Here is a 20,279-nt window from a genome sequence, read left to right as displayed (position 1 = left end):
CTGTTTCTTGAGCCTAAGCCCCACCCTCCCATGCCCCCAGGGCCTTTTCCAGCCCTGTGGGTCCTGAGCATTGGCCCCGCCCACCATCCAAACCTCACCCTTGCTTAGGCCCCACCCTCCACAGCCAAGGCCTTCCCCCCCTTTTTTTTTTCTTTTCCCTCCTCCTCTTTTTTACTATTGTGGTACTGATGTACCTTCCAGTTGTTGATTCATCTATATTTTTATCTTTACATTCTTTCTAACATATCTGTTAGTTTCCTAGTCTAATTTTATTTTTTACTTTGTTATTGCTTTTTTGGGTTTTTTTTTTTTTTTGCAACCCCACGCGGCTTGAGGGATCTTGGTTCACAGAGCCCAGGGTCGGGTGGAAGCTCCTGCAGTGGGAGCTCTGAGTCCAAACCACTGGACTAACAGAGAACCTCAGACCCCAGGGAATATATTCATCAGAGTGAAGTCTCACAGAGGTCCTCATCTCAGCACCAAGACCCAGCTCTACTCAATAGCCTACAAACTACAGTGTTGGAAGCCTCAGGCCAAACAACCAGTAAAACAGGAACACAATCCCACTCATAAAAAAAAAAAAAAGATGAGATGGCAAAATAATGTCACAGATGAAGGAGCAAGGTGAAAACCTACAAGACCAAATAAATAAAGAGGAAAGAGGCAATCTACCGGAAAAAGAATTCAGAGTAATGATAGTAAAGATGATCCAGAATCTCAGAAATAGAATGGAAGCATGGATTGAGAAAATATGAGAAATGTTTAACAAAGATCTAGAAGAACTAAAGAACAAACAAACAGAGATGAACAACACAATACCTGAAATGAAAAATACACTAGAAGGAATCAATAACAGAATAACTGAGGCAGAAGAATGAATAAGTGAGCAGAAAGACAAAATGGTGGAAATAACTGCCAAGGAGCAGAATAAAGAGCAAAGAATGAAAAGAATTGAAGACAATCTCAGAGACCTCTGGGACAACATTAAATGCACCAACATTTGAATTATAGGGGTCCCAGAAGAAGAAGAGAAAAAGAAAGGGTCTGAGAGAATATTTGAAGAGATTATAGTGGAAAACTTCCCTAACATGGGAAAGGAAATAGTCACCCAAGTCCAGGAAGCACAGAGAGTCCCATACAGGATAAACCCTAGGAAAAAAACACCAAGACACATATTAATCAAACTAACAAAAATTAAATTCAAAGAAAAAAATATTAAAAGCAGCAAGGGAAAAACAAAAAATAACATACAAAGGAGTCCCCATAAGGTTGTCAGCTGATTTTTCAGTGGAAACTCTGCAGGCCAGAAGGGAGTGGCAGGATATACTTAAAGTGATGAAAGCGAAAAACCTACAACCAAGATTACCCAGCAAGGATGTCATTCAGATTCGATGGAGAAATTAAAAGCTTTTCAGACAAGCAAAAGCTAAGAGAATTCAGCACCACCAAACCAGCTTTACAACAAATGCTAAAGAAACTTCTCTAAGCAGTAAACACAAGAGAAGAACAAGACCCACAAAAATAAACCCAAAACAAGTAAGAAAATGGTAATAGGAACATACATATCAATAATAACCTTGACTGTAAATGGATTAAGTGCTCCAACCAAAAGACACAGGATTGCTGAATGGATACAAAAACAAGACCCATCTATATGCTGTCTACAAGAGACCCACTTCAGACCTAGGGACACATACAGACTGAAAGTGAGGGGATGGAAAAAGATATTCCATGCAAATGGAAATCAAAAGAAAGCTGGAGTAGCAATACTCGTATCAGATAAAATAGACTTTAAAATAAAGACTGTTACAAGAGATAAGGAGGGACAGGACACTACATAATGATCAAAGGATCAATCCAAGAAGAAGATATAACAATTATAAATGTTTATGCACCCAACATAGGAGAAATTCAATACACAAAGAAAATGCTAACAACCATGAAAGGAGAAATCAACAGTAACACAATAATAGTAGGGGACTTTAACACCCCAATTACACCAATGGACAGATCATCCAAACAGAAAATAAGGAAACACAAGCTTTAAATGACACAAGACCAGATAGATCTAACTGATATTTATAGAACATTCCACCGAAAAGTGACAGAATACACTTTCTTCTCAAGTGCACACAAACATTCTCCAGGATACATCACATCTTGGGTCACAAATCAAGCCTCGGAAAATGTAAGAAAATTGAAATTGTATCAAGCATCTATTCTGACCACAATGCTATGAGATTGGAAATCAATTACAGGGAAAAAAACCGTAAGAAACAAAAATACATGGAGGCTAAACAGTGTGCTACTAAATAATCAAGAGATCTCTGAAGAAATCAAAGAAGAAACAAAGAAATACATAGAAACAAATGACAACAAAAACACGAAGACCCAAAACCTATGGGATGAAGCAAAGGCAGTTCTAAGAGGGAAGTTTACAGCAATTCAATCTCACCTCAAGAAGCAAGAAAAATCTCAAATAAACAATCTAATGCTACACTTAATCACTAGAGAAAGAAGAACAAAGAGAACCCAAAGTCAGTAGAAGGAAAGAAATCATAAAGATCAGAGCAGAAATAAACGAAATAGAAACAAAGAAAACAATAGCAAAGATCAATAAAACTAAAAGCTGGTTCTTTGAGAAGATAAACAAAATTGATAAACCCTTAGCCAGACTCATCAAGAAAAAAAGGGAGAGGACGCAAATCACTAAAATTAGAAATGAAAAAGGAGAAATCACAACTGGCACTGCAGAAATACAAAGGATTATAAGAGACTACTACATACAGTTATATGCCAATAAAACGGAGAACCACAAAGAAATGGACAAATTCTTGGAAAGGTACAATTTTCCAAGACAGAACCAGGAAGAATTAGAAAATATAAACAACCTATCACAAGTAATGAAATTGAAACCATAATTAAAAATCTTCCAACAAACAAAAGTCCAGGAACAGATGGCTTCACAGGCGAATTCTATCAAACACTTAGAGAAAAGCTAACACTGATCCTTCTCAAACTCTTCCAAAAAATTGCAGAGGGAGAAACACTCCCAAATTCATTCTATGAAGCCACCATCACCCTGATACCAAAACCAGACAAAGATGTCACAAAGAAAGAAAACTACAGGCCAATATCACTGATGAACATAGATGCAAAAATCCTCAACAAAATACTAGCAAACAGAATCCAACAACACAGTAAAAGGATCATACACCATGATCAAGTGGCATTTATCCCAGGGATGCACGGATTTGTCAATATATGCAAATCAAGCAGTGTGATACACCATATTAACAAACTGCAGAATAAAAATCATATGATCATCTCAACAGATGCAGAAAAAGCTTTTGACAAAATTCAACACCCATTTATGATAAAAACTCTCCAGATAGTGGGCATAGAGGGAAAATACCTCAATATAATAAAGGCCATATATGACAAACCCACAGCAAGCATCATACTCAATGGTGAAAAACTAAAAGCATTTCCACTAAGATCAGGAATAAGACAAGTATGTCCACTCTCACCACTCTTATTCAACAAGGTTTTGGAAGTCCTAGCCATGGCAATCAGAGAAGAGAAAGAAATAAAAGGAATACAAATTGGAAAAGAAAAAGTAAAATTGTCACTGTTTGCAGGTGACATGATTTTCTATACATAGAAAATCCTAAAGACGCCACCAGAAAACTACTAGAACCAATGAATGAATTTGGTAAGGCTGTAGGATACAAAATTAATGCACAGAAATCTCTGGCTTTCCTATACACCAACAACGAAAACTCAGAACTAGAAATTAAGTAAACACTCCCATTTACCATTGCAACAAAAAGAATAAAATACCTAGGAATAAACCTGCCTAAGGAGGCAAAAGACTTGTACTCAGAAAACTATAAAACACTGATGAAAGAAATCAAAGATGACATTAACAGATGGAGAAATATACCATGTTCTTGGATTGGAAGAATCAACATCGTGAAAATGTCTATACTACCCAAAGCAATCTACACATTCAATGCAATCCCTATCAAACTACCAATGGCATTCTCCACAGAATTAGAACAAAAAATCTTACAGTTCATATGGAAACACAAAAGACCCCGAATAGCCAAAGCAATCTTGAGAAAGAAAAACAGAGTTGGAGGAATCACGCTCCCTGACTTCAAACTATACCACAAAGCTACAGTAATCAGGACAGTATGGTACTGGCACAAAAACAGAAATATAGATCAATAGTACAGGATAGAATGTCCAGAGATAAACCCACGCCCATATGGGCACCTAATTTACGACAAAGGAGGCAAGAACATACAGTGGAGAAAAGACAGCCTCTTCAATAAGTGGTGCTGGGAAAACTGGACAGCTACATGTAAAAGAATGAAATTAGAACACTCCCTAACACCATACACAAAAATAAACTCCAAATGGATTAAAGACTCAAATGTAAAACAGACACTATAAAACTTTTAGAGGAAAACATAGGAAAAACACTCTTTGACATAAATCGCAGCAAGATCTTTTTTGACCCACCTCCTAGAGTGACAGAAATAAAAAAAATAAATAAACAAATGGGACTTAAACTTAAAAGCCTTTGCACAGCAAAGGAAACCATAAACAAGACAAAAAGACAACCCTCAGAATGGGAGAAAATATTTGCAAATGAATCAACAGACAAAGGATTAATCTCCAAAATACACAAACAGCTCATGGAGCTCAATATCAAAAAGACAAACAACCCAATCCAAAAATGGGTGGAAGACCTAAACAGACATTTGACCAAGGAAGATACAGATGGCCAAGAGGCACGTGATAAAATGCTCAACATCACTAATTATTAGAGACATGCAAATCAAAACTACAATGAGGTGTCACCTCATGCCAGTCAGAATGGCCATTATCAAAAAAGCTAGAAACAATAAATGCTGGAAAGGGTGTGGTGAAAAGGGAACCCTCCTACACTGTTGGTGGGAATGTAAATTGATACAACCACTATGGAGATGAGTATGGAGGTTCCTTAAAAAACTAAAAATAGAATTACCATATGACCCAGCAATCCCACTACTGGGCATATACCCTGAGAAAACCATAATTTAAAAAGAGTCATGTACCACAGTGTTCATTGCATCACTATTTACAATAGCCAGGACATGGAACCAACCTAAATGTCCATCAACAGATGAACGGATAAAGAAGACGTGGCACATATATACAATGGAATATTACTCAGCCATAACAAGAAACAAAATTGAGTTATTTGTAGTGAGGTGGATGGACCTAGAGTCTCTCATGCAGAGTGAAGTTAGTCAAAAAGAAAAAAACAAATACCATGTGCTAACACATATACATGGAATCTAAAAAAAAAACAAAAAAAATGGTACTGATGAACTTAGTTGCAGGGCAGGAATAAAGAGGTAGGCATAGAGAATGGACTTGAGGACATGGGGTGGGAGGGTGAAGCTGGGGTGAAGTGAGAGTAGCATCGACATATATACTCTACCGAATGTAAAATAGTTGGCTGGTGAGAAGCAGCAGCATAGCACAGGGAGATCAGCTCAGTGCTTTGCGATGACCTAAAGGGGTGGCATAGGGAGGATGAGAGGGAAGCTCAAGAGGGAGGGGATATGGGGACATGTGTATGCATATGGCTGATTCGCTTTTTTGTGCAATAGAAACTAACATGGTATTATGAAGCAGTTATACTCCAATAAAGATCTATTTTTTAAAAAAGCATTTAAATATGCAGCAAATTTCGGAAGCTCTTTATAAACTTAAACTAAAGCACTACAGAATGCATAGGTGAAGCCAATGTTACAACCTCACCTCCCTCACCTACCTGCCCCCTCCAAGAATATTTTAGCTGTTTAAGACATTTTACACATACATTCACAGATACACACACACGCATGCACACATACACACACTAAAATAAGGTAATACTTTAAAATTTCACTAAGATATGAGGTCATTTAAAGAATAGAAAATACAGACTGGAGAAGGCAATCTAGAAAAAGATGCTGTTATCTGAAATAGCCATAAATTTGAGGTAAGAGCGAAGGCTTGAGTGGGCTTGATCTTTATGAATCACTGTCTATTTTCTACTTCAGATTCTGAACATGTTCATTTTGGGCTACTGGTGATTTGGTATCATAAGTGACTATTTTCTGATCCTTTATTTTACTGTCTTGAAAGTAGCCTGAGGGAGGATTTTAAAAGAAGATTGCTTAGAAAAAAATTGGCTAGTGACATTGTTTTCATCGACTTTTTAAAGGCATAAGGGTTTCATTCTCCTTTTTAAAAGATTATCTAATAAATTATTTGTCCTCATTTGAAATCAGGTACTAGATTTCTTAGTGCTATCTATGAGAAAGAGACCTGCATCTAAAGAAACAGAAGGATCTAGAAAATAATGGAATTTTGTTTTTTGTACACAATAAAAAAATAAGAATATTAAGAAGTGTTAGTATGTCATCATTTAAAAAGTCTGAGTTTCAACTTTTGCAGCCCTGAGTTTGCATTTCGTTATGGAAATTAACAGAGTTTTGATATTCATCTTTTCATAGAATAAAAACATTTGATGAGGCCAAATTAAGAAGTACTGCTTATGTGATGAATAAAGTTATGTTTGTCTGTTTTTCTGGTTTATCCTCAGAATAAAAAATTCCCAGCCGAAGTGTCCAAGGTGTGCGACACAATCCCAGTCCTCAAGTGACCTTAACCTCAGTAAAGAACTCTTAAATAAATAACTTAAAATTGAATCAAAGGACCTAGAATCCAGTAGCTACATATGGGTAAGATCTAAAATATTCTGCACGTGAGTACACTCTGATGTTTTGATTTGCTAAAAAACAAGGGGAAGGATAAGTCTCCTTCTTTGCCTGTTCCTGCCAATATAACCTATGTATTTGGAAGCGTTCAAAAGAATTGTGGTGCTAGCCTGGAACTGACAGGAAAAAGATGTGGGCGTGAAAAAATAAAGGGGGAGGGGTGCAAAGCAGTTCAGATAAAGAGACTAGATGTCCAAAGACACATACATGGAGGTTTGAGAAAGATAGAGGTATCAAGAAAATCCTTGTTTCTCTGATAGGGTAATGGAATACAGACGAAGAGCATAAAACTCCTCTTAGCCTCCAAAAAAAAAAAAAATATATTGGCATCTTAGTTCAACTTGAAGGAAGATAAATTCAGATTAAAACTACTGACTTGCTCAACGTCTCTTGGAGTGAATCAGCATTCTAGCTATCAAAAACACATTTTATGGAATCCTGTAATTACTCTTTTTTTTTTTTTTTTTGTAATTACTCTTAAAGAGTATTCTCTTTCATGCGTCTTTAGCCTTTACCTCTTATTTTTCCCCACGTGGGATCGCTGGGAAGCACCTCGATCTAAGTGTCCCAAGTTCAGCTCACTGTCATCTCTAGCTTTATGCTGCTCTCACCTCAAACTAAGGTTCTAAAACTTGCTCTTGCATTCTCTCTCTTACATGCACACACACTTTCCCTCTTCTGTTAATGGCACACAAAATCCCTACTCATCCTTTTGTATCACTATGTTTTATACTATCATAAGAAAGCTTTTCCCTGTTCTCCCTGCCCCCCACCTCTGCCTAATTGAAATTTAATTTTTACCGTTAACATAATCTTCCTAAGCCAGGCCAGTTGAAATTTTGTCCCCTCCTCAGAACACTTAGGTGGTTCTCCATTCTCAAACTACTGAGCATGGCATTTGAGGTGTCTTATGGTTTGGCCCCAATGTCCTTTTCTAACCTTTTATCCCACTCTTTCCTCAATTTACCCTTTATTTCAGCCTCATTCTACTGTCTCAAATACCATGGATTTTTTTCTCCTCCATACCTTGATTCATGCTGTTCCTCAGACTGCAGTTTCAGTATTTTCTTCTCCTCATACTTCAAACTCTTTTAAAATGTCATTTCCTCATGAAGATTTCACTAGTCTGTCCAATTGGATTTAACCTCTTTTTTTCTCTTTCCTAACATAGCATTTTAATATCCTACTATTAAATTACTTATTATGTTCTGTTTTGAATTAAAGCTCGCTATCTACATATCAGCTCATCAAATTATAAACAGAAAACTAAAGACATCATGGTACTTGCTCTAGATTCTTGAGCCAGCCTTGCAAAACTTGATTCAGATTCACTCACAGATGTCTAATTCTGCCTCTTCTCTGCCCTAAAGATAGTATCCCCTCCTCCAACTTTATATCTCTAAACTAAGAGAGCACAAAGTCTCACCCTGTCAGAGATATGCCCAGCATTCCACCCTTCCACAGTACAATTTCACCAAAACTCTCATAAAAAGAAGAGACAGAATGTAATGTAATATAATATATATCAAAATATAATATATATCAAAATATAATAATATTTTGATAGGCCTGTGGTGAAGCTTTCCAGCTCCCACCTAAGTCCTCTCACCCTGGTAATTTGTGGTTTCAATTTTTCAATAATACGCTCTCAATATATTATAACTTACTTTAATCCCTTCATACAATCTCTTTTGGTGAAAGAACCATTACAATATGTATGTGCCATCTACTTTCATTATCAGGCTCTTGCATTTAAACTGTACATAAAACTCCCCTTTCAGATTAAAGTCAGTGAATATTTTGTAAATGAGCATTAGAGTAAGAACACAAATTTATCTGTCAGCCTCCAGGCAACTGAAGAGATCAGTTGTAGATGATCCCAAATTACCAGCAGCTAGTCTGCATTATTCAGTTTTAACCTTTAATAAAGGAAAACACAGTGAACTTAATTTTTGTGTGAATTTGTGCTTACACTCACACAATCCCAAATGGTCACTTTTCTTTTATCAGAAAAGTGTTTGTCAAATAACGTGTAGATACCTGAGAAATACTCTGTAAGGTCATATGGAAACATGGAAGATGAGTGAGTGAGCTATGGCCCCTGCTTCCAAGTGGTTTATGATCTAAGAGGAGAGTATATTTATATCAAGGTCAGCCAGTAAAGAATTAAAGATTGTAGAGTACAATGACCAAAGCAGTGCTTTAGTCAGTAAATTGCAGAGTGAAACTCACGGAAGAGAGGAGCATGGGCTGGAAGAATGCAATCTGGAAGATAGGGTTGGTAGAACAAAAGGAAAACAAGGGGCAGAAGGAGGGAACCCTCTTGGGGTATTTGGAACACAGTAGAGAGATCAGCCCCAGGCAGAGGGTTCCAGTGCAAACAAGTCTTAGATAAGTTCCAACAGTGAAAATGAAGCCAGTGTGTGGTGGATCTTGATACCTGGGTGACTCTATTCTGGATGTCATAAGGGAGGGACAGGATCAAATGGATGTTTTAGGAATATTGATTTTAATGTACCCAAAATGGATTTGAGGAGCACAAACAGTCCAGGGGATTTGCCTGGAGACCACTTTAACATTCCAGGCATGACATCTTAAGGCTTTAGAGGAGAATGACATAGCAGTATAGTCTGCAAATTATGAATGATACACATTCTCCCCCAAACAGCGGCCTTGCAGCGTAAAAACAAAGCTCAGCACAGATAATGAGATGAAAGAGTCAAGCGTTGTACCATCTTTTTTTTCCCCTGAGCTGTGGAGAAGTTATTGATAGGGACTATCTTAATCATCTTTTTTTCTGTTTTAATTTTATTGGGTCTATATTTGCCTTCCAGCTAACTGTGTGACTGAATATTTTTGAATAACCATCCTTCCTATAGTTATATAAAACGGTTATATGGAGATGTGTAGGTTAGTGAATGTTTATTATAATGATTATGAAACCTATTTTAGGCCTGTTGAAATGATCTATCATGATTACAACCTCATTTTCCATTTGCTGATTGCCTTTAGCAAGTTTAGGGGGAAAAAGATCATGCTATAACAGTAAAAAAAAAAAAATTATTAGATCCTATTTAACCATTATGTTAACTATATTCTAATTATGAATTTTGGACTCAGGGTAATATATATGTGCAGTAGACTCAACTTAAAGTCCACAATATTGATGGGAAATTATAGATGCCTATTCATACTCTTAAACTTCAAGTGCTTCTTATTTGGGGAAACAATCAATGGAAATGTTGAAGCAACTTAAAAATTGATTTTTACTCTTTCGATTTTAGATATGTCAGATTGTAAGAGATGCATTACATAACCTTTGATAAAAAAAAAAAAAGCGGCTGTTTCCTGAATGTAGTTTAGTGTCCAACAATAAATCATAATTTTGAAGGAAAAAAAGGCTTTCCTGAGGAAAAGTTATTATATCTTAGTGTGTTTAGTATAAAGCTACAATTCTAAATAAATAAGCACTTTCTTCAAAATATGTCTGGCTTAGATCAAGTTAGGTTTGACTAATAGGCAAATAAAACCTATTAGCCTTATCTGCTGATATGAGATTTTTGGAACCTGTTGGCTCCCTCCAACAGTCACTCGGGGAGCCCTAAATTCACATTATCTCTGTAGGACTGCAACCTGGCCAGCGGCTCCAGATGCCGTAAGAGAAGCCAGTGCTTTCTTGGTGGCAGAGAGAGTTTAACAGATTTCACATTTTCAACGTACAAAGAATTTCTTTTAAGTCATGCCAAGAGTGAGGAAGTTTGATGAGATTCTCCATTTTATGTCACCTGTGTGAAATTCCAAACCTGAGAGCCTGGGTCTCGGGCATGTGAAGCGATGGGTACTGTTGTAAACGTATAGGAAGTGACGGATGCTGTAAATGTGTAAACTTTTCTCAGCATTAGGAACCTAAAAAGCACCAAAGACCCTGAGAGTGGGGAGTGGGGGCAGGGAGAAAGAACAAGATGGGGGTTCAATAATAAGAGAGACTGAACAAAAGGCAGGTGTTAAACATTTAAAAGAATCAAAGCTAGATCTCTGGCAACTGCTTTCAACCCAAACCTGAGGCTGCAAAGCAAAATGTTGAGACTCAAAGTAAAAAAGTCTAAAAGGAAATTAAGGAGGAAATAACAGATGGCAAGAAAATACTTAACTGCAGTCAAAAGAATGAAAACAAAATGAGGGGGTGACCAAAAGAAAAGTAGGAGAAATAAAATTCTCCTTTCATTTCTGTTTTATATTATAGTCTGAGTTCAGTAACATGAATGTATACTCTATTCTTTCTTGTTCTTTGAAAAACCTTTCAGCCTTTTCAATTCAATTAGGGGAAAAGAAAAGATGCTAAAGCATTTCTGTTGTGAGCCACAACTTCATTTTGTCCCATAAATGACAAAACACTCGTCGATAATTTCCATACATCATATATACCCTATATCGAAGAGGTAAGATGCAGAAGCACTAGAAAGTTCTGTATGTATTTAATATTTAACAGTTATCAAGACCCAATAAGATAATTGCTCGCATATAAGCTTTCTTCCTTCTAAAGAAAGTGCCAAATGGAGAGCATAATTCAGTTGTTTGATATTTGCATTCCTTTGACTTCTGAAAAAGTATTGGGAGAGCAGTGGAAATAGTTAATGGGATCTGGGTGAGGCAGGTAGCGGTTCAGGCAAAATTTTAAGAACTGTGCTGTTTGTGCAGACCCCCAGCCAAGAAATATACATTAACAATTCCAACATTACAATAAAGGCATCAGGTAGAGATATTATAACATCAGAAATCCAATATTAACAACACTTTACATACCTGGCAAGCAACGCCAGTGTTTGTGGGAACTTTTGACAGACACACACGCACACATACATATGCACGTGTGTATACTCCAAATAAATCAGTGTGATGAAATCCAGTTTACACAAATATTTACTTTTCTGATTTGTAGATTAGCAGTGGCTCTTCATTAAATGTTTAATTATGAAGCAATTATTGCTCCTGTTCTCTGGAACATGGCTCTATGTTGCCACTTAAATCTGGTAAATGTGTAATGCGTTTGACCACAATTATAATAGCATTATGAAAATACAAACCACCACCACCACCACCACCACCACCCCCGCCCCCCCCCCCCCCCCCCGCAAGCCATCTAATTGCTACTCTGAGACAGGTTTATGGCCATTTTATCAATGCCTGTATTCCCATGAGGGTTCTTTTTTGCTGATCTGGATTATATCATCCCATAGATTACCCATGCCATTTCAGAGGCACTAATCTAGCTTTGGGTTGCTCTTCAAATGAGTTGTTTCTCATACTCTTCAAGAGTTTTTCTCACCCCGCCCCCTTGGTCTGACAAGTAGTTAATGACAAATCCATTAGGTGAAGTCAAGTTTAAAGAAATCATGTGAACACTTGTAGTCCTGAGAGTCCTCATGAAATGGGAATAACACCCTCTTTTAGGGTATGTGCTGTTTACTTTAGGATTTTGTTGATTAGGTTTTCTTGAAGCCAGGCAGGTGCCAGAGAACAAAACAATTTGCCAAGACACTGTCTTCAGAGATGAGCTAAAATATTGCATTCTTAGAGAATGTTTATCTCCCAGGATCAAAATCAGTAGTTGGTTTCATCACTGGTGTGTGGCCATGACATAGTTCCTGCTGGACTCAGGCACTAAAAGAGAAAGTAAGTGCTTCTGACCTGGCTGGGTGTGAGTGAGTTTCTGGGAGAAATAGGAAGTCAAGCCCCTAAGTAATTAGATGGTGATCACTGTAGGTAAGTTACAAGGCTGACCCAAAACTTTTAGACAGTTGCTGCTGGTCAATGGACCATGCTTTGAGTAGCATCAGCAAAACCTGTAAGTCTGTTAGAGATGCAGAATTCCATACCTCACCTCATACCTACAGCATCAGAATCTGCATTTCAACGTGGTCTCTAAGTGAGGCACTTACACAATGAAATTTGAGATATACTGCTCTAGAGTATCTTCTTTCTATTAGTCCACGTGTTTAGGGATCTAGTGTCCAAATCATCTCTCTTCTCTTACCATCCAAATTTCCATTCTCTCTATTGGAGTAAGGAATGCACGATACAAATTAAATAACAGGTGCAAAAACACTTGTTAGAGACGATCCAGTGAGATTCAAATACTATTTTTAGTATTTAGGAAAAATATGAAATCATGTGGAAAAGAATCAGATCTGAAATAAGATTCAGAATCCAGTTCACTCTGTGTTTGCTTCTTAAAAGCTGTGTGACCTTGGGCAAGTCACTTAAGCTGAGCTCAGATCCCTCAGCTCTAAAATGGGTCACAGGTAACATCTTCCCAGCTCCTTCCCGGTGGTTAATTATGAACTTCAAATGAAACCAGCAGATGAAAGTAGTTTTGAACTTTGACAAGCAGTGCAAGTATTTTTTCCACGTACATTGGCAACTGAAAATTTTTAGAATTCTAGGAGTCATCTTGGGAAGGAGAGGGTTAAAGAGAGCCTGGACCAAGGAGCTAATAAGTGCTGGGCACTTTCCACAAATTACCTCACTTAATTCTCACAGCCACTTTCCAAGGTAGTCATTATTACTCCCAATTTACAGACAAGGGAACTGAAACTCAGGGAGATTAGAAGCTTGGCCAAGGTCATATCATTAAATAAGTAGAAGAGCTAGAAATTGAAGCCGGGTTTATCTTGTTAAGCCACTGCACCTTGCAGCCATCCAGCTATTTGTTCAACTGCTTCCAAGCCAAAAGCAAACAAAATATTGCTTCAGTCAGAGGGGACTTAAAAAGATTTCCCAAATGAAAGCAGTGCCATGGCACAATCGTCTTTGTCTTCAACATAAGTCCTGTCCTGTTTTAAGCACCCCTCAGTGGTTTCCCTCAAATGAAATCCATCAGGCAGTCTGGCTGGAGCCTCCATCTCAAGTCTTATCTCATTCATGCTCTCTCTTCCTCACTTTATTCCGGCTATGTTTGCCTTTTGATAGTTCTTTGAATATACCCAACTCTTGTCCGCAGACGTCCCTGCACGTGTTATTACCTCTGGATCTTTGTTTCCCCACTTTCCATGGCCACCTTATGCTCTGCATCCCTCAGGTTCCCCTTAACTGTCCCCTTCTTAAAGAGGCCTTCCCTGATGCCTCATCCAAAGTAACCTCTGCCCCTCATATTGTCTCGGCTTTGTTTTCTTCTTTTTAGCATCTACCACAATTTGTGATTAAAGTATTTACTTACTTGCTTCCTTCCTTCCCACCCCACACCCTGCAGGAATAAGCTCCATAAGGCAAGAATCATACTAGCTTTCTTATATCATAAGACCTAGCACAGAACAGTCATTCAATGATTTGTTAAATAAAGGGAGGTAAAATGGGAGAGAGGAAGGGAAAAAGGGAGAAATGAGCGAAGAGAGTGGAGTATTTGGAACTGCATGTGGCCTGAATTTGTTTGTTGTAAGAATTTAAAAGGAGATAATGGTAGGGGGAAAAAAAAACACTTTAAATTGTGCCTAGCACATAGTAGTCAATGATTCATAACTCTTCTTTATCAAAAATATATCTTTAACCCACATGGGTTAAACAATAATACCAGAAATCGAGGAAAATATCTCCTCCTCTAACCAAAATGTATTATTTCCTATGGGTTGAAGAAATGCAGTTCATGTAGAAATTGCACACCTATGTCAAAGTCCTCTGCATCATGGTCTCTCCCAGCCCAAAGGCCGCCTTTTCAATCAAAGCAGAGAGTCTGTTCATTTCCAACCTTTCTTATTGTTCTCCTCTTTTTCTAAGTTGGTGGCAAACTTCCTCCTGTTGGCCTGGGAACAGCGGAGTAACAGCTGAAAAGGCTCATGGGCATGTCCCTTCCAGTAATCAGGAATAGACAAATGAAAGACAGAATAAAGATAAAATAGGATGTCAGCAACGCCATGTCCCAAAGTAGTGATATTGGTCTTAGACAAGTCACTTGTTGGTGTGAGGGCTGAGACTGCCAGCATTCCAAGTCTAGCTGTGTCGTTTACTAGCTGTGTAACAACTTAAACCAAGTTACTTAGCCACTCTGTTCTTCAGTGTCCTCATCTACAAAACAGGAATAGTAACGTCCTCGTAGGGTCATTGTAAGGAGTAAATAAAATCATTGTAAAGGACTTAAACAGTCATTGGCACAGAGTAAACACAATGAAACTTAACTATGATATTTCCTGTGTGTTAGGGGGTGTGCAGTGAAATGTCATTAGCTGATGAAGATCTTTTCTAGCATGAATAAATCATTATTCAATGAGTTACATTTAAGAGTCAAGTTAAATATTTTGGGGTTTGAATCCTGTCTGAGAAAGCTTTCTTCTTGAATTTTCGATTTGTCTTTTAAGGTAGAAAACAGTGTTGTGAAGGGAGACTGGAAAACAAATTTACCAAATCCTGTAAGAGAAAGTTCTTGATCCCTGAAATCCCAGATCAACCCCTGGAACTTCGCTCCAATGCGGTCCTGTCAGGTGGGGCATGACTGTGCAAGAAAGAGTGACAGAAAGCCTTGGAAAAGAGAATGAGATGAGAGGGACACTTGTGGGAAACAGGTCTAGGAAAGGCTGAGTAAAAGAAGGCTCTGGAAAATTGGAAGGAATTCAGAAATATAAATAGGACTAGGATAGCTAATGTTAATCGATCACTTCCCATGTGCCAAGCACTATTTCAAGTGCTTTAAATTCATTAAACTCATTTAATGCTTTCTTCCACCTTCGGAATTCCTATTTTCCACGTAAGGAAACCAAGGCAGAGAGAGGTAATGTAGTTTGCCCAAAGATCACGTAATTTCCGAAGAACCTCATCATTGAAAAGCTCAGCAAAACAGATGAGTTGGCAGATGTAAGGTTTGTTTAGAATTGGAAAGGGGGAAAATGAGAATAGAGATGAAATCTGAGTTTATGTGCATTTATAATGATGTTATTGAGGTTTTAAGGTCTAAAAGCTTTGGTATCATTTTAGAAAGTATTTCTTAAACTCTGATCTCTGTTTTATGCACCTTAAAAAATTAAACCGACTGTACTAGAAAATAAGTCATAAGAGACAACGATGTCTTTTGTTTGGATGAGAGGCAGTCTCAAGCTTGAAAGGGCGTGTAGTTCTTCTACCAGAGTTGTAATAGTTTTTGGTTACTCAATTTTGCTTGTCTCTTCCCTCCGCCTTGCCCCAACGACCAATATATTCTAGCGATAATAAAGACGGACACTGAAACAGTGGGAGAAAAATAATAGAGTTTAGGGGCTAGCTATAGAAGGTAATTTCTCAGGCACTATAAAATCCTTGCTTATTTGGTTTGCAACCAGGAAACTTAGTTAATAACCATCATTTTCCAACTCCTCTTGCAAGTGCAAATCCAATACAATTCTTCAGTGAGGCACAGTAAAAAGAAAATGCAAAGGCATTTGAAAAAGCTCACCCATTTAGATTTAATTACATACATAACTGGTGTCCTCCCAAGTGTGAAAATGCTGTAACCAATAAATCAGACAATAAAATGGTATCTGAGCAGAACAGATTTGTAGAGAAGATGTGTGAGCAATCAAAATTCACTGACTTGCACTGGGCATTTTTACCCAGAAAAGTTCTTATATGCAAGAGTAAATTCCTGCTCTTGGAATCTTGCCTCCTTTTGAACATGAAGGTCAGTTAGTTTCCCTAGAGGGTGTTCTTGTGTAATGACTTTTAAGTGAACAGGAGACTTTAATCTTAAAATCATCTCTATGTGTTAAAGAATCACTAGATCTGTGTTTGTATGTTAGATTTTAAGGACCATCTCATTTGTCTACTACTGTTTCTCACATGTTTAATTAATAACTACTAAATGAAGCTTAATTCAGTAGAAAGAATATTTCATACTAGATGTCCCTGGAGACTCACATATAAGGAAGACTGCAAACTTCTGCAAACCAAATTTTCAAAAAAAGTGACATGCAGACTACCAAAATATCTTCCCAGGTAGTATAGAAAAAAAAAAAAAAGACTCCTATGATAGTAAGGGTATAATTCAATCATTGCCAATGGTTTTGATCTTTATGAAATGAATGCATTTTTAAATGTACTTACTTTGGATTGAAATTTCTTGTGAATGACAAACAGAGTAAGAAAGTTGGCAAAACTGGAGTCTTGTTATCTTTTGGGCATAACTTTGCCAAGTGCAAAATTTTTGGAGGGTATAGTCTCATCGCATTTTTCATATTCCCATTTGGAATAAAATCAAACCGACAAAAAATATTTTCCCTTTTAATGAAACCTTGTGAAAATAATACTTTAACACACTTTGTAGCTGTTGGTCAACCATGTTAAAGGCACAATCTGATCTCTACAGACACTTTCCTATGGAAAATAGGCAGTCAGCTGAACAACTTCCTCATTTGTTGTGCTTACGAAAATGAAAATGTAACAGACTTTAGGATTTCAAAAGCATCCATGGTCGCAAGTAAGGAAACAATTTAATAATAGCAGGACTTTATCATTAACGTATAATGCTCTTGGTTTTTCATTGGTTAATTCAGACAGGAAAATAGTTCCTTTCTTACCTTCCTTTCTGCATCACACCACAAAGCTCACTTTTTAAATGATTTTGGTTAGATCGGTTTTGTTTGTTTTATTTGTTTTTCTGGGAGTTCTAGGCTCTGGCTAGAAAGCAGGAATGTAACAGTGTGAAACAGGCAAAGTTCAGAGATAGTCTTGATCGACTCAAATAGGATCCATTTCCTCCTTCTCCCTAGCTGTGGATTTTTAAATCTGGGTCTGGCTCCTTCTCTTGTTTCTGTAAATATTTATCAGCTAACAATTACATACTGGCTCCAATGGCAGCGAATTTGGCTGAAGAAATAAATAAGAATGCTTTCTTTCCCCAAATATGCTAAATAATACAAGTCCCATGAATTTTTTTGTAACTGGAGTTTTCTTCATCCAATTATCAGACTGAGGTCTTTCGATTTTGACACTCATTTGACATATATAAAAATCATGTTACTTCACTATGCTCTGTTTCTCTCTCTCTCTCTCTTTTTTTTCCTTTTTAAAAAAACGTTCCCATTTGTTTGTCTGTCTCCAGTAAGTTTCTCTAGTAAGTATCTGCCTCTCTTATCACACATGCTAGGCTCTGCTGAAAGTTAATAGAACTGCTTAGTAAAGTCCCCTGAATCCTGGCACAAGAACCTTTTACAACGAAGAGAATTCCTTTCACTCAGAAATATTTCAAGAAATAAATGTATGAAAAGTTGCCTGATACGATTTAGAATTCATTATTTGATCAAGACACTACACCCAGACCGGCATTTTGCAAGCCTTTTATTTTTATATTTGCAAAGGGCTCTTTACACAAGTTTACTTAAATTGACCTTTTATGCTTTAAATAAACGTAGTTTTTATAAAACTGAGGCAAAGCAGCAAATAGAAGTTGTACTAACCTTAGTATATTGAAACTTCAAATTGGTGAGTGGGACAGGTACATCTGGCATGGCTGAGGACGACATTTCTGGTTCAGCTCCTGGAACACAGGTGACAGGCTCAGCGATTTGGTTCTGATAGAGCACTTGGCTTTATTTGTTCCTTTTTATCTGCATGGGCTAAGGTTTATTTGCATACTGGGATATGATTGGATGAACAAACTGGGAGCAAAAAGAAAACGACACTACTTATTTGTAACACCTAGGGCAGGAAGCCCTTGACTTTAAACTTAAATCCTTAAGAAACCAGTGCTACAGCATTGAAGCTGCATCTGTAGAGAGGGCACTGTTTGCAGACGAATTAATTTACAAAGCCGAAACCTGTGATAAGGGTACGAAGCACAGCTGCTCTGGCCACTAAGGCCAGTTATTATTTTTTTGGCTTTTCATGCTTTTTATGCTGCTGTGAAACTTTCTGTTCTCTGACAGACTTGGAATCAGAGAATTCAAGGATTGAAAAATAATCTCAAAGGGCACTTGTTCTCCGCAGAGGCTGGTGAGTCGAGGACCCTGGCCAGGTGTCTTTCGGACAGTGCGGTCAGAGAATCAGTCCATGTCCCAGAAAAGCAGGGTGCTGTTTGTGGAAGAAAGGCCCTCTATAGAGACCCTACCCCAAGTCAGCTTATACAAAATCATACCAATCAAATGTATTTTCAGTGCTTGGTAAGTAGAACTACTAGGATTTCAGGAGCACTAAATTATCTTTATTTAAATTATCGTTATCTTTATTTAAATTACCTTTATCTAAATTATCTTTTATATATGGGAACAGAAAAGTTAGCAGGATTTTTTTAGAGAACTCGGACTGTGCTGTCACACAGTCACCACAATAGCAATATGGCAATACCGTCTGCTAAAACTCGTTTAAAATGAAAGTAACCTCTGGTTTTGGAAGTTGGCTGGTATTTATCAATCACTGATGCAGGCAATTGTACCAAGAGTGAATTTAAACAGGACTCCCAAGTAATACAAGTTCTTAAAATGAAATTAATGTTTCAAGTTGGGAACATTCAAAAAGGACAATTTTTAACTGTACTACTCCCATTTTAAGTACAATCGTTTATTTTATTGAAACTCTAGCAAAAGCTACAGTCAGAACAGGATGGAAAACTTTGGATGCTCTTAACTGGTTACTAAGAATTAAGAACAGCAATTATTTTTTCCAGTGAAAAATGCCAGCTCCCCCAAATATGAGATTTAGGTAGGGAAGCTAAGGCTTATTGAGTAGTTACTCCAAATCAGGTGCAGAAGCCTTACTTTCTCTTTCCTTCCTCACTGGGTTTCCCATTTTACTGACGTAGAGTAAGTAGCTTGCTTATGAACACAAATCTAATAGGTACAAGAATTTCACTGGCCTGAATTTCATTTCAGGCCAGTCGGACACTAAAACCCTGGCTCTTATTCCAATTTATTCTCCTTGCCCTCCTCTCCATAAGAGAATTCCCAGATGGGCTTGAGAATCGGCTGTTTTGGTTCTCTAAGTAAGTAGTCACTCCTCACAGGCAATCAAGCTTAGCCTTTTATTCACCTAAGATGGGGGTCAGCAAACTTTTTCTGTAAAGAGATAATATTTTCCACTTTCTAGGCCAGATAGTTTCTGTTGTAATTTACTCAACCCTGCATGAAACAAACTACAGGCAGTCAATACATTAAGGGGTGTAGGGTGTTTTGCAATACAATTCTATTTACAAAAACAGGAGGCAGGCCAGATTTGACTGATAGGCAGGCCCCTAGATTCTAAGAGAACCATCCCCAAGGTCCTTGCCTTCCCTGTGCTTCACTCTTGAAGACCAGACAGAAACTTCTGTGCTATTTCATCATTTTTGTCTCTCTCTCCCTCTTTCTCTCACTCTCAATTTCATTCTTTTTGGAAAATCTAATTGTTTTCTCTCTTAAGAATGTGTTTCGAATTAAATGCACTATTACTCAATAGCTGTTACATAACTTGCAGAGTGTTGCTCTGGCCAGGCCCAGACAGCTGTGTCTTGCTACTTTCTTCTTC

At 37.5% G+C, this 20,279-nt stretch overlaps 1 protein-coding gene across 1 annotated transcript in view; it reads right to left on the bottom strand.

Annotated features, from left to right (window-relative positions):
• ALDH1A1 (aldehyde dehydrogenase 1 family member A1) overlaps positions 1-18,356 on the bottom strand; it is a 55,481-nt gene extending 37,125 nt beyond the window's left edge. Inside the window, exon 1 of the mRNA XM_068552732.1 lies at positions 18,239-18,356. Coding sequence (XP_068408833.1) covers positions 18,239-18,304 — 66 coding nt within the window. The 5' untranslated portion in view covers positions 18,305-18,356. The remainder of the gene's footprint in view (positions 1-18,238) is intronic.
• Positions 18,357-20,279: the final 1,923 nt, after the last annotated feature.

The sequence above is a fragment of the Eschrichtius robustus genome, chromosome 10 (genome assembly GCF_028021215.1).
Source record: "Eschrichtius robustus isolate mEscRob2 chromosome 10, mEscRob2.pri, whole genome shotgun sequence".
NCBI lineage: Eukaryota > Metazoa > Chordata > Mammalia > Artiodactyla > Eschrichtiidae > Eschrichtius > Eschrichtius robustus.
The sequence above is the reverse complement of the archived record's forward strand: the minus strand, read 5'-3'. Positions and strand labels throughout refer to the sequence as shown.